The 25608-nt window shown below is 39.2% G+C and overlaps 1 protein-coding gene across 2 annotated transcripts; it reads right to left on the bottom strand.

Moving 5' to 3' along the window:
- Nucleotides 1-354: 354 nt before the first annotated feature.
- On the bottom strand, nucleotides 355-23564 carry LOC131213589 (signal transducer and transcription activator-like). 2 transcript variants are annotated; one of them, XM_058207660.1, is made up of 9 exons: nucleotides 23337-23564; nucleotides 22300-22755; nucleotides 10743-11047; nucleotides 9673-10643; nucleotides 9432-9555; nucleotides 9205-9328; nucleotides 8645-9134; nucleotides 8182-8521; nucleotides 355-2937 (listed from the first exon to the last, which is right to left on the bottom strand). In XM_058207660.1, the coding sequence occupies exons 3-9, from the start codon at nucleotides 10868-10870 to the stop codon at nucleotides 2859-2861; spliced, it is 2256 nt and encodes a 751-aa protein (XP_058063643.1). In that variant the 5' UTR covers nucleotides 10871-11047; nucleotides 22300-22755; nucleotides 23337-23564; the 3' UTR covers nucleotides 355-2858. The 2 variants fall into 2 exon arrangements, with proteins under 2 accessions (XP_058063643.1, XP_058063642.1); XM_058207659.1 differs by lacking the exon at nucleotides 355-2937 and adding an exon at nucleotides 5068-5933.
- Between the last annotated feature and the right edge of the window lie 2044 nt (nucleotides 23565-25608).

The raw sequence follows: 25608 nt of genomic DNA, 5'->3' as shown, positions 1-25608 counted from the left end.
GCAAGAAAAAAATTATTAACATGATAAAAAATACATTCAGTCATGCCAATATTTTAAATATGGGGTGTTTTTCTAAATCACGAAATCTCGTATCAAAATATAAAAAATAGGATGTAATATTATTGAAAAGGTAATTTTATGGCATTTTGCATCATTATTGTCTCCATCACGTGTTGGTTATCATCGCTGTAGAAAACTAATTGAGCTTCCACAGGTCATAGCGTGTGGACCTCTGAAAAACGCCAAATGGCCGAAGACATATTTAAACATACTTTCGAGGCCATTATTATTACATTCGAACTTCAAAATCCGAGTTAGTAAACATTTTGAAAATTAGAAAACAATTTGTGTATTTTATTTCATTGTCATATTTCCATTCTCAAAATCGTACAAAAAAGCCAAAAAATGTTTCCAATTACACCACTTTCAATGATATTACAGTAAAGTTTTGTGTTTTGCTTCGATTAGAAATTCGACGCGTGCGTTAACCTATAGAAAAATAAAAAAACAAAACCTTAAACAAATCTTTTCTATGATTCATTGACTAGCGAAACAAAGTTTATTTCATAGATTCAGAGGTGTAAATATTATTCCTTGTTTTTTCGGGATCATTGATACACACGAATAATGTTAGCCATGCACATGCCGCATGTTAACCATGCAAATGTCGCTGGTGCTAAACAAAGTTCATTTTCCACAATGCTTGCCGCTTAGACAATATTGCAAAACGGCGGAGTTTTGTCATGTCATACGGCCGTCAATTAATCATATTGTCGTTACGTTATTGTTACGTAACGTCTTTTTAGTTACTTGAAGGGTTACCAATGCCAATGCCCACCATGTTCTCAATGGTTTGCTGTCCTGTGCATAGTGAAAGATAATCTATAACCTTCAAGCTCCGTCCTTGAGACACAGCATTACTACTTGTGCTTTATGGATTGGTGCATTATTCTGTTGTAGGATGAAGTCTTGGTCAACAAGATGTTTGTCTTTTTTTGTTTTCGTAGGCTTTCAAGTCAACTCCCCACAACTGTGCTTTAGTCTTACCGACAATACAGCAGTCCCGAGAATCTTTGCCCAAAATAAAGATAGTATTAAAATATGCTGATGGTACAATACTATTCTTTTTTTAAATTGGCTTACTTAGATGCTTGAACTTTTTGAAAACATTGACAGATTACATTGTGTAGGTAGGATGTCATGCACAGAAGGCACTTCTAAACCTTCTGATTGAAGTTTTTGTTGAATATTTTTGGACGATAGAAAAGAATTTGTAGCTTATGTGTTCACTTTACTTCTATCAGCTTGCTTTGGTGTTGATTTCTTATGCCCATCAGCTTTAACATAATAAACATGACCTTCATTACTACAACTCTTGGTTATTTTATCGATTGTTGTCTCTCTTTCGTCAAATATTTTTTATCAAATATGCCAACTCATATTTATATTTATTTGACTATTTGACGATCTTGATCCGCAAGATTACGTTATTACGAGTTTCTGTCATCTTACAAGCGGAGAAAAAAAATTCGCCGTCCATTTCTCACCCTTGGCTCTGCTTTAATTACCAAACCATATAAAAATCACGTTAATATGACTCATAAATAACTAAATCTACTTTAACTGCTTATTATATCTAGCCAAATGAAGGAATAAGATTGCAAAAATATTTCATCCCTTAAATAAATTTTCTTTCGCATCGCTCAAATTCACTTATAGTTGCAAATGGTTGTAGCGCTACACGACATTGAAGCAATATGTCATTTAATCGTCATAATTTTGCTCTAAGATTCTTAAACTAACATTACACATCTTAAAAGAGCTATTCAAAAAGAAAATATACACATATTGCCACATATTATTCAAATGTTCGTCAGATGATAAACTTTGTTTCGCTAGTCCCTGCATGATGAAAGACTGGTCACAGAAATTCAATTCAACTGAAGATTGCAAACATAGACATTTCTTTTACTACATTTTGAAACAGCTTATAAAAATTTAAAAGATACGCGAACAAAACTGTTTTCTATAAAAATGTATATACAATATTGTGCCGTTAAGCATTATAATGGAATTCAGATTCTAAATGTAGGACGCGTTACCCATACAGTTATACCAATTGCCGATTTGAGTTTTCTTTTAAACCCTTTAGAAGTAAGCACGGTCGAGCAAGGATATATCAATACATTTTTTACTGGACAAACTTATTTAAAAGTACTAGGCGATACTAACAATATGCAGTCATTCAAAATATGTTGGTGAAGTCTACTAGAGTCTCTTATCGTGTCGTCGATTGTCGTTTTAGTCAATTTTACGTTAATAAAATGACAAAATGACAATGAAGTGACTCTAGATGCATATCTTAAATAACTACGAGCATGAGTATCTGCATGATCATAACCATAACCTTCGCTTCGTTCCCGTGCACAGATTGCTGTGTAGAAATACGCAAGAAAATATTTTAATTCGATGTTTTGCATTAAAAGTTGCGGGAAAGGCGATACTTTCAGGCAATTTAGTTTCGAATTCATTTGATGTGTACCTTCATTTTTAATTTCAATATTCACATTTTTCTTAGTATTGACGCGCGTTCGATTCAAAGGTTTGTTTACTAAAATTCTGATCAAAACAACAAAACGATTATTGTTAAATAGCAGCTTTTGGTACGGTTAGGAAGACTGTTCATTTTATCCTTACCATTCTGAGATCGTCTTTCAGGGAGTCCTGTGTTTCCTGTACTTCAAAAAAGGCTTAAATAATAACTATTCAATTTGTCTGGTATCCGTGCAGAATAACAAAATGTAGAGCCCAATGTAGAAAATAATATGTAACGGCACACTGGGCTGTGATGTATTCGCCTAATGAAACTGTGTAGAAAATATGCCGATGTTTTCTAACTCGAAATCGGGTACCTGACTGAAGTTCACGTTACCATAGCTGCAAGCATCAGGATTCGGTAACAAAAGCAATGTCCGAACGTTGTTGAGGTTTAACGGAAAAGAGCCCAGGGCAGGAATGGTAACATAGAAGGAGAAAAAATAAATCAAGACACATATTCACAACAAATAACATAACATACCCGATTATCGTACGACTAAATATACGAAAAAGAGAAGCCTATTCGTAGCGTTTTTTTTATAATTGTATGTAAAACTTAAAGAGAGTTATATGATAACGTTATAAAATAAAAATTAACGAAAAATATGAAAGAATATTTGCACTATAATAGTATATGGAATGAAGAATACTAATGATTAGCATGATCATAATCGGATCATCAAATATCTATGTAAGGTGTTGTTGATAAAAAAAACGCTGCGATCTTTTCTATTTTGCACACTTGCATTTACTTACTTGCATAGCAAAAATTAATAAGCAAAAAAAGCTAGGAAATAGATAATTGAGCAAATAACTAAGTATATGTGTGAGAAACAGTAAATGAGTGAACAATTATTATTTAATTCGAGAGAAAATAGAAAAGAGTGAAAGCATGTACTTATATAAGTAACTGAATAATCTTGTCAGTGAAAATGAAGCGTGCAAAAGCTACCTTTTTGCGACTCTACACCAAAAAACCGAATATACCAAAATAATCGATTATCAAAGTAACTATTATTCATTTCTTCGCGAATAGCACTGTAATTAAATTTCACTACCCTAATTTTCTATCTAGACTAATTTTTTGTAAAGTACTCGTACAAAATTTAAATAATAGAGCTCATGCTATAAGGGCAGCCCTGGAGTGCATGGAGAGCACATGCTTCGTTACTATAAACTTTAAGGTTAAAATTAAAATAACGGAGAATGGTGTGTTATCGGACATTTAGTACTGTTGAAGTTATGATTAAAATATTTGTCATCTATATTGAGTTTTCATTTTTCTATGATCTGTGTCATAAATCTAATGCTCTCTCCAGTTTTCAACACATGGTTGCTTAAGCTCGAAATTCATCTTTCCAAGGGTACTTTTCAACATTAAATCTAATTGATCGTGTTGTAAGCTTTTTATATATTATGTTTCGTTGCATTACGCGTTGTAATAATGATACATTTACACGAAACCTGTTCGGACGAATCTACCGTGTAAAATTCTACCAGCAATAAACTTCAATAACACGATTTACAAATTTGTGTACATTAAAATTGAGTGATAGTGAAGAAGGAAAGCTCTCTAAAGCCTGTAAATACAAACATAGATGTTACGGATGTTACATTTATAATTTTATCTATCATATAGTGTCCTATTTTTCAGGTTTGCTCTGAGTGATACACACTTGCTGTCTTGTTACATGAAAAAATGACCCACATACAAATTCAATACGATGCAACCGGCAAGCATTCACGATGTTAATACGTTGAAGAGAATTTGAATTTGAGTTTGTGTTGCATTAAATTCTTGTATTAGTGTTATTATATATGAGTGCTAAATATGTTGATTTAATGGGCTATCAAGTGCATGTGTACTCAAATTAAGCAATTCAAAGTATACGATAAAGTGAAGCAGATGAATATAGTTATTATAGTTAATATTTCCAGAACATGTTAACATGTTGACACTGAAGCTCGTTATGACAAGTTTTGAAGCTATTCTAGCTTGGTGGCTTCGTTCTCTAGAGCAATTCGAATAAAGTGCAAAAGCTTGACGGTTGAGTATTTCAAATGGCGTATACTGCTTTGAAATGCGCACATTCAATAAGAATATCTCAGTATATAAAAAGATATTAGTGATTGGTTCCAACGGCTGATGGTAAGCTTAATTTGCTGATGTTGTAAAGGTATGAAAGTAAAGTAGACAAGCTTAAGCTAGGATCTATGATCGCCCGTATGAAATATTCCCCAGCTTGCTTAACCAGCATTTGAGTCGTGTTTGATAAAATGCCAATAATGTTTGCAGAAACTGCATAAATTTCTTTCGAAAAATTTTATATAAAAGATTTATATTAAATGGCAGAGAACACGGTCTACCAAAAAATCTGCTTAATCCTTCGCCACTCGCACCCACCAACTGCTTAGTCCGTTTCAACCCCTGCAGTAATCCTCTCATACGATCCAACGTGGTTGGAACAATGACAAGGGAATTCGAAAAGCATTTATTTTTCATATCAGTGAAGTTAACTAATCTATGTATCATTAACAACAAGGTCGTTGCGCATGTATCACCCAGCCTTACAGAAAATCACTGAGTCACTCCAAGGATATCAGAACATTTTTTGTTTTGTGTGACGAGCAGTCCAAAGGACGGAGACTGTAGTACTAAGGGTACTGTTTGCCCGCAATCGCTGATACCCTACCATCACACACGTCCTCCTCAAACCAATTCATTATCCCAGCAAGAATTGTTATTACTACTATTATTATTATTGTTATTATCGAACCAACCTAATCCATCTTCCAAGCTCAGCACTGGCAGGCTAGAGCATATCGAACTGACAGTACGAACCACCGCGGTACGGTCAGCCATGACGTCGTCGCCAGAGTCAAATTTAGATTCTTGCGGTCGGTCCGAACTAGTTCCGACGGTGAGTGAAAATGTTGTCGACGCAGATAGTAATGGCATGGGTTGCTGTTGGTGAGCTTCATCGCAGGAAGTATCCATCACAGAACCCTTGATTTGCTCATGCAGTTGTAGCTGATGCTGTGAGTAGTTGGACGGCAGATGTTGTTCAGCATCGTATCCTGCCGGATGAGTCAGTAGCGGACCGTGCTCTGGGGAATAGGTGGTACTGCTGATAGATGACAGTGCACTTGTCGATGATAGTGGGCGCAGCGGGCTGTAACTGCCATATGATAGCCCCCAAGGTAAAGACTCTGATGTTCCGTGGTGCTGTCCTGCCACACCACCCGCCTTGACGAATTGATCAGAGGTCGCAGCGTAACGGTGCTGGTAACCCGAGGTACGAATTTCCATTTGCTGGCTTTTTACGTTTGTTAAGCTGCATAAGTTGCAGTTTACGTTGTATAAGTTGCATTGTTGCAGAAACAGTTGCATTGTTTGATTCGTAGCACGGTATAAATCGCGCCAAATGTGTTTTGGGAAAGAATAAACAAAAAAAATTAAAAGATAAAAAATCACTATCCAAGCAGAAACATCTACTCGAGAGAGATGGTCCTGCCAGCAAAAAGCATTACTGTCACTGAGCCATAGTTTTTGCGTAATAAAAAGTCTCCCGCTAAACCGGTTAGAGAAAAATGTTGAATTTTGCATTATGCAAAAAAAACATTGTAGCATGACAAACAGAAACAAGCAGGCGAAAACATGTTGTACATTGCACATATGGAATGAGTTGCATAAACAAGGCACTGCGCAGACAAAATCACACGTTGGCTATACCTGCTATCTGCGCATTGAAACACTAACAAGAGGTAGGCATCTGCAAGCGATGTCAAATAGTACTCCTCATGTTAGGTCTTGCTTCTGGCTAATAAACCCCTTAGAACATGAATTATGTAAGTTACACTAACATGTACACATACAAGTAGGTATCAACATTAGTACAAACAGCTTTTCCTGTAAATATGATCCTTCGTGTTTATTGACAACTGTGGTCAATTCCTGACAGCGCAACAATAGCACAACAATGAAAGGTGATATTCATCTATCTCCTTAAACAGCTTGACGATCCGTAATTTTACTGAGCAAATGGAATATGGCATCCGAAATACAGCGCATTGCTAGTCGCCGATTCCGCTCCATAACGACATTTACACCAAAGCAATGCACAACTTTTCGAACAGTTCGTCATATGTTGGATTTCCAACATTGGAATAAAGAAAATAGAAAATTTAATCTCATAAAAAAGACAGTTTAGAAAAAAAACAATGATACGCTTCCATAGAGCAATTATCTTTGACCAAGTTCAAGATTCGAAGATTTGATTTTTGACTAACATACTTACATTTTCTTTCTGATAAGGTGAGGGAATACTTGAACTACAGTCGAACAAACAAAAATGGAACTGTGTGGGACTCCGCTCGAAGGGTTTGGCGGTTAAGTACCAAACCTCACACCTTGATACCTTATGCTACCTTTTCTGGGACACTCTCAGTTTTACTTAGTAAGTAATATGCTTACATATTAGTTAAACATAATTAGTTTTCTTTAACTATCATGAATTTAGTTAGTTGGCATGTTGATAATTGGTTATGGCGCTTAGATGGGTGTGTCTAATTGCCGAGTCGTTTTTTTTTTTGATCCATTAAACAAAAAATGAATCAACGCTTGATTGGCATTGGAGCTAACTACTGTCCGATTTTTTTGGACTAACGCAAAAATTGCACAGTTTGCGTATGTTTCGTTATGCATTGTAACAAATATAATGTCGAAAAATTAATAAACTTGTTAACAAAAAACTATAAATAAAACTACCTTACTTTTCACATGTCTTTCATGTTTCCGCCATTAAAGTATTGTTCATTTGCATATAATATTCAGACGAGATATGAACTAGCACTATTTATTGTGCAGTGAGTTGTATCTTTATCTGCCAATGGCGTCATTTTGTAGTGATGGGTTGTACCTGGTTTAGCATATTTTGCCAAAGGAATCAGGATTGCTTTATCAACATAAAATTTATAACAGTTTGTTAGTATCGCAAGCAATTGTTTTAGTACAAATTTAATGACTATAGATGCATTATAGTACTATTTTGATAGCTGCAAGTGAATTAATAAACAAATGCTTATGTTAGAGAGTGCACTACATTATACAAAATTTGTAAAATATACCGATACAGATATACATTACTCACAATCGAATAACAAGTTACTCGATAGTTTGTTATGTGTATCAGCTATGATTCTAGTGACGAATATGATTTCAGATACTTTAACATTGTATCAAATCAAAATGATTGTTAGTAAGGAGGAATATGTTAGTGTAAAAAGTATAAGTAAAGCAAGACACACAGAACAAAAATAAAACTAATCATTCATAAGTGTAGCACAAGCCGCTCGTATATGCTAAATATGTTTTAAGCTAAATAATAAGCAAATAAAACTGACCAGCAAAGCGAGCAGCTTGATTCAATCGACGATAGAAAATGATACTATGATGAGGCAATGATATAACAAAAAGTAACAATCATGGTGAACAAAAACTAGCATTAAATAGGAATAAAGCCACATTATTGTGGTAGCGTAGTGACATAGCGTAAAAGATAGAGTTCTTCAGCATTTACTTACCCTGTGGAAGGAGTGTCACGTGATGCATCAGGAGATTGAATGTTATAACTTGGAGTATTAGGGTAGCTGTTCATTTGATTACTGTTTGGTCCCGGCATAAGCACTGCGCGCACTTCTGACGCAATATAATTTTTGTTGCGCGGAGGACCGACAGGTGTTGTGTAGCGATCGAACGCTTCGTGCTTCGGCTTATTGGGAAACAAGTAGTATAAATCGTCAAAATCACGAATGCGATCTGAGAGCGAACGAGTGGAGAAATCTTTAGCGGTAAACGGCTGAATATGAAGAATCTGTGGTTGCCCGTCGTTTCCCTCATTCACCCACGCGATAGTAATACCACCTAAAAAAAACAATGTATAAAGTAAGCGAGAATATGTAAAGAACTTAGAATAATGTGTAAAATACATAAAACTAAGGGCAACGTATCAAAATGTCTCTTTCGAGCCTCTATTTTAAAGCTTACCGAGTTCACTATCCGAAAAACGTAGCAAAAAGGTGCCACGGGAGCACTTCAGAAGGTAATCTTCAGCCTTCGATTTATGAATAAATCCGATGATGCTACCATCCATCCATGGTCCGCGAAGATGCTCGCGAGTTACCTTCATGGCGGCGTAGAACCATTCCCAGAAGGTGAATGAACGATCTGGGATCGGTTCTTTGCAGAACTGCGACCACATTATAGTTAAATCGTTCGGAACCGGAAACGGTAGACTTGTTTTGAATGCTTTCTCACACAGAAAGTGCATGTTTTCCGCAGTCAGTGAGCGACCAGTTGAAGCACGGAACTTCATGTTTAACGCATCTGCCAGCTGGTTCCAACACACCTTATCTGGCACTTGAAAAGGGATGCGATTGACGTCGGCGAACGCATTGTCCCATGTGATGGTGGCCCACGATTGAGGTTCCTGGTTGCCGTGCACAATAACAACGACCGGTAGCGAAATAGTCCAAACCTATTTTAACATATTGGAAGAAATTAGAACATCGGCAAAATATGCAAAAAATGACTGTGAGCATTGTTACCGAAAATACTACGTCTCCGTGACCAATAGCAAAGCTTGATTGGAATAGAAGGGCAAACTTTTCATCCATTACGCACTCCGTTCCTTTTTTCTCTGCTCGTTTTATCTTCTTTAGCTGCATATTGCTAAAATTGTGAAAATTGTGATTGCGATATGTGCGAATAGTGAATTATGATCATTTTTACTAATCGACTACTAGACTTTTCGTCATATTTTAAACACACGCACCGAAAACTAACGGACAGTTGCTTGGTCGTCTCGTTATATTCGAGATTTCCAATATTGTTCATTATTTCGCCACACGACTGTTCTGAAGCTTTGTTCAATTGTTGTGTCTGTTGGGACTGTGCCTCTGCAAGAAATGATGATCAATCAACATTAATCTGCTACAACATTGAAGCAATTACGATAACGACTATTCATTGCTTCATCTAATTTTGAACAATTTTGAGCTATATTATTCACTTACCAGAAATAATAGAAACCTTCACCTGTGGGTTTACCATTTTGATGTTGAGTGTGTTGCCGACGAGTAAGCGGACAGTAGCTGCGAAGCGAGTGTTGGTTTTCATCACCTGAGGTGGCTGCTTCTCAATAATGAATGTACTTGTTACAAGAGTTTTTAGCAAACTGGTAGCGTCTTCTATCTCCTGGGACAGTACATCCGGTAACTCTTCTGGCTCTACGTGCAGCTTGGATTTGTTCTTTATAGCGAGACGAATTTGACCTTGAGTATTCCAAATAATGTCAGCAAGACTTTCGCACCAAGCCTGAATAGTATCCAGGTTGTTTGCACTGATAGTCGATGCGCCGTTGCCAGCGAAGCCCTGGTTGATTTTCCATTGGGCAAGATACTTGTTCAACACTTTGTTTAGCATCTCGTTGGTGATCAAGATCGTTTTCCTGAAGTTCTCAACCAAAGTATTTCGCCTTTCAGAACACAAAAGCAGTCGATCGCTGACCATCTTCTGATGTTGAGTGATTTGGCTGTGTCGATGCGCTCGCATCTCCAGATTCTCTACCGTTTCTATTTGTGCACGATTCTTCTGCAACTCGTGCACCTCCAACAATAAGTGCTCGTACTCTTTCGTCAGATTACGATTGTCACTCTCGTTCGACCGCACCATGATTTGTAGCTGCTGCAACGTGGTGAAAACCTCGTTCACCTCTGAGTCTTGTACCGAAGCGCACTCCTCCGGATATGCAACACATTGACGTTCGCGTTGTAGACAGGTTATTAAGTGATGGTATAACTGGGAAGGATTGTGTGAAAATAACTGCCGAAAGTTACGTGCTGACTCGTTCAGTCGTATTTTAATCGTGATGTTGTTCTCCGGCAGAGAAACTGCCTTTCGTTCGAGTTCATTTATCAACTGGTTGACGAAGTTCGCAGCATCTTGCTCGCACGCACCTTCCTGGTCAGCAAACACAGGAGCATTTCTGTGTATATGACAAAGAGCGCAGAAAGGCGAACAAAAGAAGTATAAAAATGCGTACACATTACAATGTACTTAAATCAGTAAGATATTAAATACATACAGCAGGCGTTCCTCGATCCATTCTGCCAGATAGTGGCGTACTTCGATGGGGAAATTGGCCCCATAGATGAAACGGATCTGCTCTATAATATGGCTTGGAAGTTGATTTACACGAGCCCAAAGCGACATGGTTATCCCACCTTTTGGCTGAACGTTGTTAACTAAAAATTCGCTGAGGCGTTGATTGAACTATTGATTATTGGCTGACTATTTTGTAATCTGACTGAAACGCAATGCAATCGATGACGTTCTCTAGTGTACATACAATGGAACACAAACCGCACCCAATGGGAACACGAAATCTTCCTGAAAGCATAACGAAAACGGAAAAGAAACTATTAGCCGCAACAAACAATACGATACGTTCCCAAAAACTTATTCACTCAAAACAATCGTTACTAGTGGGCGACTTATTCCGAAAGGTCTCCAGATCCATAAAGAAAAACGAGAGAGTATCTCGCTGAACCCGTTCTCTGTTTACCAATGTAGCTCAGGATTATATGGGGAATAAGCAAGCTGCAGACAACCTCAGTCTGCAGATAAACGAGAACAAGAACAACACCACCAACATCAGCAGCCGTACCATCAACAGCAGGGAGCATACGTGGGGATGGCGTAGTACGGTTAGTGAATAGGTTAGTGAAAGTTTGAAGTTATCTCGAGCGTCATACATCTAAGGTCTACAGTCTGAGGAAACTATTTCACGTACACGTCGAGTCAAGACTAAGAGCCGTTATAACAACAAACTGTGCGCACTGGTATAAACGGGTATAAAATTCGCCTGCGCTTACGTGAATCACAGATTTCAAATTTCTTTGCACACTTGTTAAGCCGATGCCCAGATTTGGTTTAGTTCGGGGTCGTGTTAACGTATACGTAACAAACAATCGGTAGTATGCACTGTAAAAAGCGAGTAAATGCATAAAATCAATAGTTTGTTAACCATCGATGCTAAGTAATTCAGTTTAACAACAATGGTATGCAGGATAATTAGCGACAGGAGCATCTGTAGTTCGGTTCTTACCAACACGTTAACACTATGTTGGTTCCGGCGAGGCAAAACATATCCGCTGGAGCACTAAACATAGCAGATTGCCAGCAGGTTGCCTGCAGGTTGGTTGCGTAGCAGCGCCACGCTCATCTACGGATCAGTATTTAAAACGTTGAACTTTTTGCAACAGACCCAGCCCTAAAATGTAAAGCACAGGATACACAAAAGGACAAACAAGAACTCGAACAAAAAACTCTAAAGAAGGGCGCATGCTTCGGAAAGTAATTTTTTCCCGTCTGCGGCTTCCTTTGGTTCTGGTTGCAGCGCTGTGTCCTGATTATGCACAGTACACAACGTTGCCATTCCTCGTTGGCGCTGCTTCGCACGTCAAATCGGGCTCTGTTACGCAAAGATGTCGCAAATATGTCAAGACGAGAAGAAAAGATGTAAGCAATGTTCACAAGAAAACAAACGGAAAAAAACATTTGCAGGAGAGCAAAAGAAGGAAAATTTTGTCGTAGAGCGAAATGTGAAAGATTTTGCCGGAAATGAAGATCGTTGGTATACCCGTGAAAAAAGAAATCCGACCCCAGTCATGAATGCGTTTATGGTGGTGTGTGGCACTCATTCGAATGAACGAGATGATAATACGCGCTATGTTTTAAATATGTTGACGTCGACACGTAATTAATTTTAGGCATACACACGCGCACACAAACACTCACGTCCGACGTACGGTTGTCATAATAACACCATAGGAACATTGCGAACGCTCCAAAATCCTATTGCACCAACAATAGCACTACATTATTCTTGTCAAACAATTCAAAATAAAGCAAAATAGAAATCAGTAGCAACATCCTACTTACAGGTGGTTATGTTTTATGAAAACAAAAAAATTAAGTTGGCATGCGAATTGGCATGACACACAAATTCACTTGAGCATCCCACATATAGCACAAATATACACCACAGTTGAAGAAATGCGTCGATGATAACAATAAAAAAGCCCTTGTTAAAGTTGGCTGTGGTTTGAAATTAATGTGGACGACACAGCTGTAAAGCTCATCTGTCACTGATACTGATCGGAGCGCGAACCTCATTCGCCGGATCCCCGAATCTTGAACGCCTGTAAGACCCAACAAGCGACAGGAAGATGAAAACAAATAGAGAAAAGTGAGATAAACAGAGACAGAGAGAATGAAAGAGATTAAACAGAGGGTCAAAGAGAAAGGTTGAGAATGACAGAGAAACACGAAAGGAGAGAAACAGAAGGGCATAAGAAGCCAGAATGCCATCGTCGAGAATCACGGTATCAAGAAAATGCAACGGAAAATTAACATCAAGAATTTCATTGCCAAGAAGCTTAAACCACAAAGCCTCTGTAAATCCAATTCAAACGAACGAACGAAGTAATAGACCTCTAACAAATAAAAAAAACAATAGGGGGGTCACTGCGGGCCAACTTGGATGTATTACCCGGGGTCCACAGTATGAGAAACTTGGTAAAAATGTATGACAGGCCAAGAAACTATTAATCTTTTGCTAGAGTTCCGTGAGTTACTTTGAGTTGCTTTTGGGCGCCTTATGTTTACGGGATATTTTCCCGTTTCGGGGGTATTTTTTTCAATTAACAATTAACAATTTCAGTTAACGGCAAATTTCGGCAATTTTTTTTTGCTTTCCAAATGTATGGCTAGTTTTTCGACAGCGGATCAAATTTTGACAAAAATGGCACTAGAAGGAGAAGGAAAGGAAACTGAAAAATCAAAGCATAAACAAACAAACTGTCATTTCACTCACTGGAGCTCACGGAATGTTTCGCCCAAAGCTATTAGTGTGGACGTTAGCATATCAAAAAACCTGTAAAGAAAACTCATACTGTGGACGCAGCGTTAAACTTGGAGACACTAGGGAGACCAAAGGGAACAAAAACAACCAAATCATTCAATCGTCCTCTGTATCTGTTCATATTCCTGCACCGAAACACAAATCCTTTAAATTAATATCATCTAATCAAAAAGGAAATATAGAAAAAGCTTATTAATGGCTGAATTGTAAGGACTGGAACAATTGCAGAGTTTGAGTTAGTTCACAACTGTCATATGGGTACTTTTTACTCCGGTTTTCAATCAAATCAAAGGAACAAAAATAAGTAAACAGGCTTAATTGCTAAGCTGTTTGCTAAGCTAAGCTAAGCTGATTAAAATGTTTGAAAGCATTACCAGCAACATGTTATGCAGATTGCTCATCCATTTAACAGTACTAAGTGCAACAACATTGTACCCAAAATGTCGCGGTGAGCAACAACATGATGCTGCAAAGTTTTCCATTCTTGACAATTCGTGAGGGAAGCAAATACTCTTCGTTTTCGATGGGCGCGGTGCACAAGACAGTCTCTTTTCTTTTTTCTCTCTCTCCTTCATTTTATATTTATTTCTCTCTCTCCTTCATTTTATATTTATTTCTCTCTCTTTTTCTTTTTTTTTCTTTTTCTTTTCTTTTTTTCTCTTTTCCCTTTTTCTCTTTTTCTCTTATAATTTTTTTCTCCTTTTCTTTCTTTTTCTCTTTCTCTCGCAATTTCTCTATACCTGTGCCGCTACACGAGCCGTAATTTGGAGCATAAAAACGTCAGATCCTTTACACTTCGTGTGGCAGCAAAAATATAAAACCGATATGTCAAACGTGTTTACATCCGTGTTTTTGGTCCGAGAAAACAGAAACAGAAGAAAAATAAATCGATTTCTGAATATTTTTTTTTTTTAGATTTTTTTGCTATATCAGCAAATAAAAACTTACATTATCCTCTGTTTGCAAACAAAGCGTATGCGGTTTTGCGGTCCGGGCTTACGACTATGCCGACACATACACGTTTTGACAGAAGCGCAAACAGTTTGGCATTTATCTGAAATGCCAGAACGTTTATTCGCGCATTGTGTAGCCGGACAGTACCACTTTGCCTAAAGCTCAAACTACGGTACACAATATTGACCACAATCTCTTCGAAGCAAGGAATAACCTCGAACGGAAGCAGTCTCATCAATCCAGAGCTCAAAAAACCTGTTGATATTGTGACCGATGCCAGATGCTGACACATAACAAATGCATTTCTGTGTTCTCCAAAACAAAATCTGAGCAAGCAAGTAACTAAGTTTGCTCGGTTTTGGAGCATAATTTTTTTTTTTCTTCTGCATAGACATAACTATCTATGTACGAGGGATGTTCAAAAAATTTTACGACATTTGTATTTCCACGGGCTACGTATATTCGATTTCCGATTTTATAATTGCATTAGGTTGGTACACCATGTCAGTGACTTATGGTGAAAAGTTCGGCCATTTTGAGTAATCAGTTAATTTTTAACAGCTGTTTTGCTTGGGCGTGTTTTGGCCCATCGTCGATATTTTTTGTACTCCAAAACTAATTGACCACCGAAGCGATAATTTAAATTTTGGAAACAGGAAAATGTCACAAGGCGGTAGATCTGGGGAACACGGTATCGGTAGGCATCATTTGTGGGCCAATAATTCGTGCAGTACATTGTATAAGCCAAAAATTCGCGCAGAATCCACAATGTGTGAATAGGGGTGCGATAGCCAATTTTGGTTTTCCCGCTAATCCGAGTGTTTGGGATGGATTGCTTTAGGCGAATTGCGCATAACATGTAGGAAATATTATTTATTGACTGTTGGCAACAACTCATAATGCAACAAGACCCTGCAATCGAAGAAAACTGTAAGCAAAACTGTTCACATTCGAGCAAACATGGTTTTCGACGTTCACATCTTCTAGAACCTCTAAAAAATTTTGAACCGGCTGATTTCCGTCTTAATAGCTTCATCATAAGACACAGTTAACATTTCGAATACGTCCGTGCTCTTAATTCAATTTTTAACAAAACATTAGAGAAAGATGCTGCGCTGAAAAATTGAGTGATTGCTTAAAATGGACGAACTTTTCACCATAAGTCACTGACATGTGTAGAAACCTAATGCCATCGAAAATCGGATATACGTAGCCCGCGGAAATGCAAATGTCGTAAAAAATTTTGAACAGCCCTCGTATAACGCATTCCCATACTTGTAAGGTATATACGTTTCGCTATTTCCCTACTACGTTCGGTTGACTCTAATGTAAGTAAGCTTATTTTGAAGTAATGTGGTAATCATGGCTCAAGGAGTACAGAACCGTACAAATCCTTTAGTTTTTATATGCATATACAATGAAATGACCGGGCAATCTGCATCATATTGCGAAACAGCTCTGTATGTCGAAGTTAGGAGATTATCCGCGAAACGCAATTCAAGCCATTTCACCTAGTTCAGAGTTTTTGAAATTTGAAGAGGCTTTAAGCTTTCTAAGAAAATAAAGATGGATTTGAAACCAGAAGTCGGAATGTAGGTGTTCATCAGAGAATTTGCTAATGTAAAATCACACTCAAGTGAAGGTTCTATACAATATAAGCTTTAGAAAAACATCATCAGAGTTAAAATGGAGAGAGAGCAGAGAGCAGAGAGCAAAAAATTAAAACGAGATAGAGAATTACAAGATACCTGACTAAATCAGCACAAAAATATTCTCCGAACGGCATGCGCATAGGCCGTTTTTGTTCGTTCAGTAAGCCTCCATCCGTTGTATTGGATATACCGTATTTTTCCGTGTATAACGCGCACCCGTGTATAACGCGCACCCATATTTTACGAGAACAAAATTGGAAAACAAATTTTTTACTTTACATTTTTCAGATATGTGATATCCAACAAATATCAAATGATAATAATGTATTACTCTAAATACTCTATAAATATTCTAAAGTAGACTAAAGATAAAATGCGTATACATTGCAAAAGACATACTAGTATTTTATATTTAGGAATAATCTTCAAACTCAGATTCACTGCTGTCTGACAAATTGATATTCTCCAATTGCTGTTCAATGTACTCCTCATTGTCACTCTCTGAAGAGTCCTCATAAATTGCGACATCTTCAGATCCATGCTGATGCCACATTTTTTAAATGATTTCACAACAACTTCTGTTTTAACTCCCTGCCATGACTTAAAAACGATATTGTATGGATAATTATATTCCTAACAAGTGTTTCATTTTATAATTTATTCAATAATACTATAGAATATGTACCTAAAAGGGCACATTTGTATGCTTGGAGGAGACAAAATGTTTACTACCCTTGTATAACGCGCACCCAGATTTTAGAGCTAAAAAAATTGGGAAAAAAGTGCGCGTTATACACGGAAAAATACGGTACTTGTTGCTACATGTTTCATTCGGTCAGCTATTTTTCTATTGAATCCGATCTTATCGATACTCGATTGAACTCTATTGGCACTGTACTGACGCATTTAGGACAGTTTCGTAAATTACACTCATTTCACCATTCCAGATATTGTAATTGTTTCAAGCACTTCTAATCGTGAACCACAGATTTCGATTTCTCCACACACTTGATAGGCCGGTGGCCAGATTTCATTTAGTTTCTGAGTAGTATTAATACAAAAGCAACCATCGGAGCTATGTACAATTAAAAGCGAGTAAATGCATAAAAACAATACATTGTGAATCACTGATACTAAGTAATTAGCAACAGGAGCATCTGTAGTTCGGTTCTTACCAACACACGTTAACAAAATGTTGGTTCCGACGAGGCAAAACATATCCACTGGAGCACTAAACGTAGCAATTTGCCTGTGCAGCGCCACGCTCATCTACGGATGAGTATTTAAAACGTTGAACTTTTTTCAACAGACCCAGCCCTAAAATGTAAAGCACAGGATAAACAAAAGGACAAACAAGAACTCGAACAAAAAACTCTAAAGAAGGGCGTATGCTTCGGAAAGTAATTTTTTACCCGCCTGCACCTTCCTTTGATTCTGGTTGCAGCGCTGTGTTCTGATTGTGCACAGTACACAACGTTGCTATTCCTCGTTAGCGCTGCTTCGCACGTCAACTCGGGCTCTGTTTCGCAAAAATGTCGAGATGAGAAGGAAAGACGTAAGCAATGTTCACAAGAAAACAAACCGAAAAAACATTTGCAAGAAAGCAAAAGGAGAAAGATTTGGTTGCAAAGCGAAATGTGAAAGATTTTGCCGGAATAAGGATCGTTGGTGTATCCGGGAAAAAAGAAATCAGTCCCCAGTGATGAACGTGTTTATGATGGTGTGTGGCACACACCCTGACCAGCGTGATGATAATGAGAGCAGCGGGCTTTGTTTTAAATCTGTTGACGTCGACACGTAATTAATTTTAGGCATACACACGCGCACACAAACACTCACGTCCGACGTACGGTTGTCGTAATAATCGCCATAGGAACGTTTCGAACGCTCCAAAATCCTATTGCACCAACAATATACATTTCGCATTACATTATTCTTGTCAAACAATTCAAAATGAAGAAAAATAGAATCAGTAGCAACATCCTACTTACAGGGGGTTGTGTGTTATGAAAACAAAATTAAGTTGGCATGTGAATTGGCACGACACACGAATTCACTTGAGCATCCCAAATATGGCACAAATATACACCACAGCTGAAGAAATACGTCGATGATAACAATAAAAAAGGCGCTTGTGAAAGCTGGCTATGGTTTGTAATCAATGCGGAGCACACAGCTGTAAAGCCCGTTTATCACTGATACTGATCAGAGCGAACTTCATTCGACTCGGTTCTTTGTCAAAATCGATGGTTCTCGGATTCCCGAATCTTGAACGCCCGTTACACTCAACAAATAACAGGAAGATGAAAACAAACAGAGAAAAAGAGAGAAAACAGAGACAGAGAGAGGGTGAGATTGACAGAGCAAGAGAAAAGTAGAGAAACAAAAGAGCATAAGAAGCCAGAATAGCATCGTCGAGAAAAGATCAAGCACGGTATCAAGGACAACGGAAAATTTACATCAAAGATTTCGTTGTCAAGAGGCTTCAACCACAAGGCCTCTGCAAATTCGATTCTAATGAACGGAATGATATAGAATACTATGTTATGTAGGAACAGACTGCCAACATACCAAAACACACAATAGGCTGCCGGTGCCAACATGTCAAATGGTCACAGGTAGCACCGCAGCACATAGCAACACTTCTTCGGGTCAACTTAAATGTTTTAAACTTGGAGAAGTATAGACCAGAGGGAAGCAAAAACAAACAAATCATTCAATCGTCCTACGTATTCTTGCATATTACGGTTCCGAAACATAAATCTTACATATTAATATCATCTAATGAATAAGAAAAATTAAACAAACTTATTAATGATTGAATTGTAGGGACTGAAACAATTGCAGAGTTTGAGATAGTTTAGAACTGTCATAAGAATACATAAGGGTACTTTTTACTCCGGTTTTACTCCTTACTCCTTGAAAGTATTATGAGCAACATGTTACGCAGATTGCTTATCCATCTCAAAGTACTAAGTGCAACAACATTGTACCCAAAATGTCGCGGTGAGCAATGTGATGCTGCAAAGCTTTCCATTATTGTAAAGGCAATTCGCGAGAGAAGCAAATACTCTTCATTTTCGATGGGCGCGGTGCATAAGGCACGGTGCTTTCTCTAGTTTCTTTTTTCTCTCTCTCTCTCTCTCTCTCTCTCTCTCTCTCTCTCTCTCTCTCTCTCTCTCTCTCTCTCTCTCTCTTTCTTTCTTTCTCGATCTCTCTCCCTCTCTCTATCTCTGTCTCTCTCTCACACACAACTTCTCTATACCACTTTGCCTAAGCTTCGTCAAACTATGGTACACAATGTCGACCACAATCTCTTCGAAGCAAGGAATAACCTCGAACTGAGGAGTCTCATCAACCCAGAGATCGAAAAACCTGTTGATATTGTGACCGGTGGAAGATGTGTTTCAGGTGGAAGATGTTGTGTTTGTGTTGTGTTAAACGCATTTCTGTGTCCCAAAAAACATCCCATTGACCAAGTAAACTAAGTTTGCTCGATTTTTGAGCATAATTTGTTTATTATCTTCTGCATACGGATAACTGCCTATGTAGATCTATGCATCGCATAACGCATAACTGCCTATGTATGTTTATGTGACCGCATTCCCAATCTAACGTACTTGGCTTATTGCAATGTAATGTGGTAATCATGGCTCAAGCATCGCCCAGTTCAAGGTTCTAGAAATTTAAAGAAAAAAGAACCTTAAAACTTTTTAACAAAACAAACATGAATATGAAACTAGGCGTCAGAGTGTAAGCGTCCATCGGAGAATTTGCTAATGTAAAATGATATTCAGATGAAGGTTCTGTACAATATAAGCATTAGAAAAACATTATCAAACAAAAATAGAGAGAGATCAGGAAGCAAGCAAATAAAACGGGATGGAGAATTACAAGATACCTTACTAAATCCAGCACAAACATATTCTCCGAACGGCATGCGCATAGGCCGTTTTCGTTCGTTCTGTAAGCTTCTGTCCGTTGTATTGGATCACTCATTAGCAATAGGTTTGCCTCGGCGCTTCATACGGTGTCCGACGTGTGCTCAGCAGCCATTTCTATGGAATTTTCATTCCTTGGCCGGAGATTTGGCGTAGTGCGCTGGTAGCATTTTGTATCTTGGAAAGCTTTTGGAATAATGGTTGATTGTGTATCGACATCCGCAGTTTACATGGTGGTGAAATATGTTAGTAGCATTGGTATATTCATCCCAGTATTTCAACAATCCTTGCCGCAGCTTTGCAACCTTAACAAATCTTTTTTTAAATTAAATATTTCCGAGGTCCATTTCATTGAATAACAGGGCGAACGGGTTGAATAAACATCCACGCAAAAAGCTTATGCTTTACAGGTCGGTCGACTATGCGATCAATTATTACACTAATCACGTTGCGCAACAATCTGTTGAAATTTCAGAATGCTATGTTGAATTTATGAATGGTATTCATTCTGGTACTATGTATTACTGATGCTATGATGAATGGGGTATTTAAAATACTCATTCTCTCCCCCGGTCCAAGTTAAGAAAAGACCGATGGAACATGGGACACTAAAGCCAAAGCCCAGGGCATTCAATGCAGGAATAGTTTCAATCAACTTATTCTCAGAGAAAGATTAGATTAGGTTGGGGTAGATTGAAGTATGTAAAACCAAGTTTTGCAAACAGATCCCACATTGCTGTGTTCTTGGTTCGTCTTCTACGCTCTGAGTTCACGGAAACAACTAGGACATACTGTCAAAACTTGGATCTTCCGTGGTATGTTGGCAACATCTCAGTAAATATTGAGCCGGGAAAGGCAAAACAAGAATTGAAATGGTTGTGTTGATTTTCTAGAATCACGGATATAACTCTGCCTTTCGATGGATTTGTCTCATTAGATCTTTAAACTACTATAGAACTTTCAATTACTATAATACTTTGTAGTTCATCTTGTACAAATAACCGCCTCAAACCAATGTGCACCAACTCTAGCGAACCAACCCCCTTGCGTGCACAAAACACAGAATGTAAAATTGGCGCAGTGCCACATCCTCAAACTGTTTTCTTAAACAATAAACAAACCAACTTTGCCATTCTTTGTTTCACATTCTCTAGCGTAGCTAGTGAGTCAACCAGGGAAGCATCCGATGCAACTGCGTGTAACATACATATAACATAAACAGTTCCTAGGAACCAGATGCATAAGCCGGGCACTATTCTAAACAGGCCACGAACTGAGAAAAACGAAAAAATGACAAAAATTGAACTTATTATGTTTACAAAAGCACACACGGCGGAGCATGGCGATCTTATGGTAGGAATCGAAATCGGAAAACGAGAATTTCAATAAGGATGTGTATGAGATGGGCCATAGGAACCGCTACAAAAACATGAAAAACGAATGTAATATACTTCTCACTACGCCGAACCAATGACCTACGTTTGGCAACATAATATGAAGAAATCTAGAGCTTTGTTGGAAGGTCACTTTGCCTAACGCATTTCAAAGTGGTTAAAAAGTAGTAGCAACTCTCCCAAACAGAGAGGCACACAAGCGGCAAGGTGTCGGCTATTCCTGCTACCCGACTGGAGATCATAGATCCACCGCTGATGTCAGAGTTAGCGTGTGTACGTTCGGTTAATATATACCCGTCACGTCCATCAGCCGGAAACTCTTAGGAATCTTATTACTATTTAGCTGTGATATGAAACCGTGAAACATGACTCTCCTTGGATTATGGCGTAACTGCACTGCATTGGTTCCCGGTGAGCGGCACCGAGCAAGCCTACACAAACGATGTACTATGTAGTAAATTGTGAGTTGCGTATAAAAAGCCATTTCTACCGTTAACAATAATACACGCTGTCGGATAGTCAGATTAGCCGGCCTATAGAAGATAGCACATCATGTCAAAGTGTGAAGAACCCAATGTTAAGAACCAGAATATTGTTTTTCAATTTATGTTCTACTCTGTATATATCCGCACACATATGCACGTAAGCTACGATCTTTTCGCTTCGCTACGATCGAGTATTTGCCTTTCGAGACGATTCGACGCATCTTATACAGTCATTCTACACAATACGAAATGATACATTTATTTCGAAAAAAGAAGAAAGTACGACTTACTTGAATTTGTTGAGGTTAGAAACCGTTGCACCCAAGCGGGAAAAAGAGTCTCTCACTCAGGCCACTGCTTCCGTTGCTTCTGCCCGTTCGCTGTCTGTCTTTCTACTTTCGGTATTTAAGGTGACGTATTGCGTATGTGTTGGCTGGCTTTGTTGTGATGGCGACCACGGGCGAGACTTGTCTTCGATCATGAACCTGATCGGGATAATTGCCAGCCAGCGACAGCGCGGTCGCTTTCTGTTAGCTGGAATGCCTAGTGTCGCAACTGGCGCAGGACGTCGGATGGTAATCTTTTCGCTGCGCTCTTTTAAATGCTCTGTAGCACGGTGTAGGTTGATTGAATTGTCAAGACGATTAATTCGACTACAAGTCGTTGATAAAATAACATCAGGTGCAACACACCACACGGGCTGTCAACGGGCACACGACGACGAGCGGAGGGCCTGTCGACGTAAACTACACGCCAGTGGGAACAAAAAGGGAAGAATAGAAACGCGGTATATATAAAATGGCTATGCACACATCACAACGCACACGATCGGAATGTAAGCACTAATCGTAAGCGGAGTAAGCATTGCTGGCCGTCGACCGCTGGTCCACCGAGCGCTACACGTTCTGTGTGGGTGTGTGTATGTTGTGGAAGTCGACAAATACTAAAAGGGCACGGCACGGAAGGCTACTTATGCTAGCTGCGGGTGTTCTGCTGCCGCTGCTGCAAGCTACTACTATGACAGAAAAGGATCTTGATTTGTCGGTTTTAGACAGGGATCTGCCGAGCTGGCTTGAAACGGGAATCAAGTAGTAGTGTGAGCTGTACACGTCGTTAGTTCTGCACACCGACGCAATGGTAGAAGACCAGGAAATAGGGGCGTGGGATGGGGAGGGAGAGAAGCTAGAACACACATCCGCAATGGTGGCATCAGAGTGGTACTTAGATAGAATTACTAGAAGCAGCAACAAAAGCAGCCGGAATCAACAGCGTACAAAAGAAATAATCCTCCGAAGCACTTCCTACGATTACGGGTAGTACTACTTACTGCTTTGCTATGCGTAGTCACCGTGCGGCTGCTCCGATAAGGCAGACCTTATTTCCGATGCCTATCCTAATCGTGAAGTCCGCCGGGATGCGAATAATGCAACTGCACACAGGTTATAAAAAACACAAATAGAAAAGAGCTCCTCCGTACTGACAACTTGTCGTCACGACGGCCAAGAACGATTTAGAAAAAAGTTGTATGAAACGCGGACAGGATGTTGTTTTTCCCTGAACTTTTGCTTACGGGCTGGTTTTCATTGGTTCTTGGAATGCCTACAGCGCAAAGCCGCAATGGCGACGTACGCCAGACTGTGACAACCGTATAATGCCTGTACCAATCCTGATGGCCACACCTCGGTGGAGTGAACGAGCGCACGCGATGCTCTCGAAGCTTCTGGTGTGGGTGGTAGCGCCCGTCAACACACACCAACTTCGAAAGTAGTGTGTGTTTGAACAAACACTATCAATAGAAAAGCCAATGTTCCCGAAGGGTACAAATGATTCAAAATATTCTTATTTTATGTATTTAACTTTCGAACGAGTTTGATACACACTCTTTTACTTTCACCTAATAAGCTAATAACTGTTAATAAACTGTTGCTATGTTGCACCGGCAGCGTTGTGGTACCGAATGGGAGAAACTGGCAGTAAATTCTGTACAAAAAAGAAGCTCCGAAAGTGACAATGCTTACACAAAACGTCGTTTAGCTGGATTGTCGAAGAGCGATAGAGAGAGATAGAGAGATAGAGATAGATAGATAGATAAATAGATGGATGGAGAGAGAGAGAGAGAGAGAGAGAGAGAGAGAGAGAGCGCAAACGACCGGCTACTTTGAGCAAAGCAAAGTTTTGACATCTGGTCGAGATATGATTCTCTTTCTGGGAGGCCACACCAGGCGTAAAAACTAGCGTAAAATTAATTTGTAATGCCAAATCGCTTACGCTTCGTGTGGCAGCAAAAATATAAAAACGAAATGTCAAACGTGTTTACGTTCGTGTTTTTGGCCCGAGAAAATAGAAATAGAAGAGAAATTAATTGATTCATGAATATTTTTTCTGTTTTTTTCGATTTGTTGCTATACCAGCAAATAAGAACTTAAATTATCCTCTGTTTGTAAGCAAAGCGTTTGCAAAAAGTATTTGCGCTCGGGATTTACGCCTCGGCCGACCCGTAAACGTTTTGGCAAAGGCGCAGCAGTTTGGCATTAATCTGTAATGTCAAAAACATTACGTTACGCCTCATGTAGCGCCCCGGTTACGCTTCGTCTGGCTCTAGCTTTTGATTTTTTTAATCTTAACGTGGTGCCAGACGATGTGCAAATAAACTTTCTGGTATTTCAGATCAATGTCAAATTGTTTGCGCTTCTGTCAAAACGTTCATGTGTCGACCGAGGCGTAAACCCGAGCGTAAAACCGAGCGTAAACACTCTTTGCATACGCTTTGTTTGCAAACAGAAGATAATTTAAATTCTTATTTGCTGCTATAGCAACAAAATCTAAAAAAAAAACAGAACAAATATTCATAAATCAATTTATTTCTCTTGTAGACCTTCTGCAGCGCAGCCTTAACTTGAAGTGTGTACACTGCCTAGGTTCGTCAAATATGCCTTTTTTTGTTGTATTTTGCAAGTAGCGGAATGCATTTACGCACGCCGTGTGGGACTCACCCTCGCTGCCGAGGTCCTACCCACTAAAACCCTCCTTGGTTCTCCATCCTACCCCTTCCGGGACTACCGTTAGTGGTTTTGCTTCGAAAGGAGGGACTAGGGCTTGTCCTCGTCTGTCATCTAACAAGAAAATAGGAGCACTTCTGTGCTGTTTGCCCTTACTCCCGGTCGGCCCTTACCGGGTGCTGTTGCTCTCGTTGCCATTCACCGAGCAGAGCCGCTGTGATGGATGTAACACACGCGCTCACTTCCTCGAACACTTTCTCGTTCCCACACATGCGTCGGATGATGGACTCCACAGTAAGGCCATCTCCGACCCTATGCTGCATTTGCCCCCTGGCGTCGTCGAACCGGGGGCACTCGAACAGGACATGCTCCGGCGACTCCAGCACGCCCTCTCACGTCGGGCATTGCGGCGACCGAACCCTCCCTATCTTATGGAGATACTCCCGGAAGTACCCGTGCCCAGTCAGGAACTGGGTTAGGGATGGGTTGACAGCCCCATGCTTCCGGTGCAGCCAGCATTCGAGGTCTGGGATTAGACGGTACGTCCATCGTCCGTGCACGTCGTGCCGTGCCCGGGGCTCGGCTCTCATAGCAGTTGCT

The sequence above is a fragment of the Anopheles bellator genome, chromosome X, assembly GCF_943735745.2.
Source record: "Anopheles bellator chromosome X, idAnoBellAS_SP24_06.2, whole genome shotgun sequence".
NCBI lineage: Eukaryota > Metazoa > Arthropoda > Insecta > Diptera > Culicidae > Anopheles > Anopheles bellator.
This window is presented reverse-complemented; position numbering and strand designations above follow the sequence as displayed.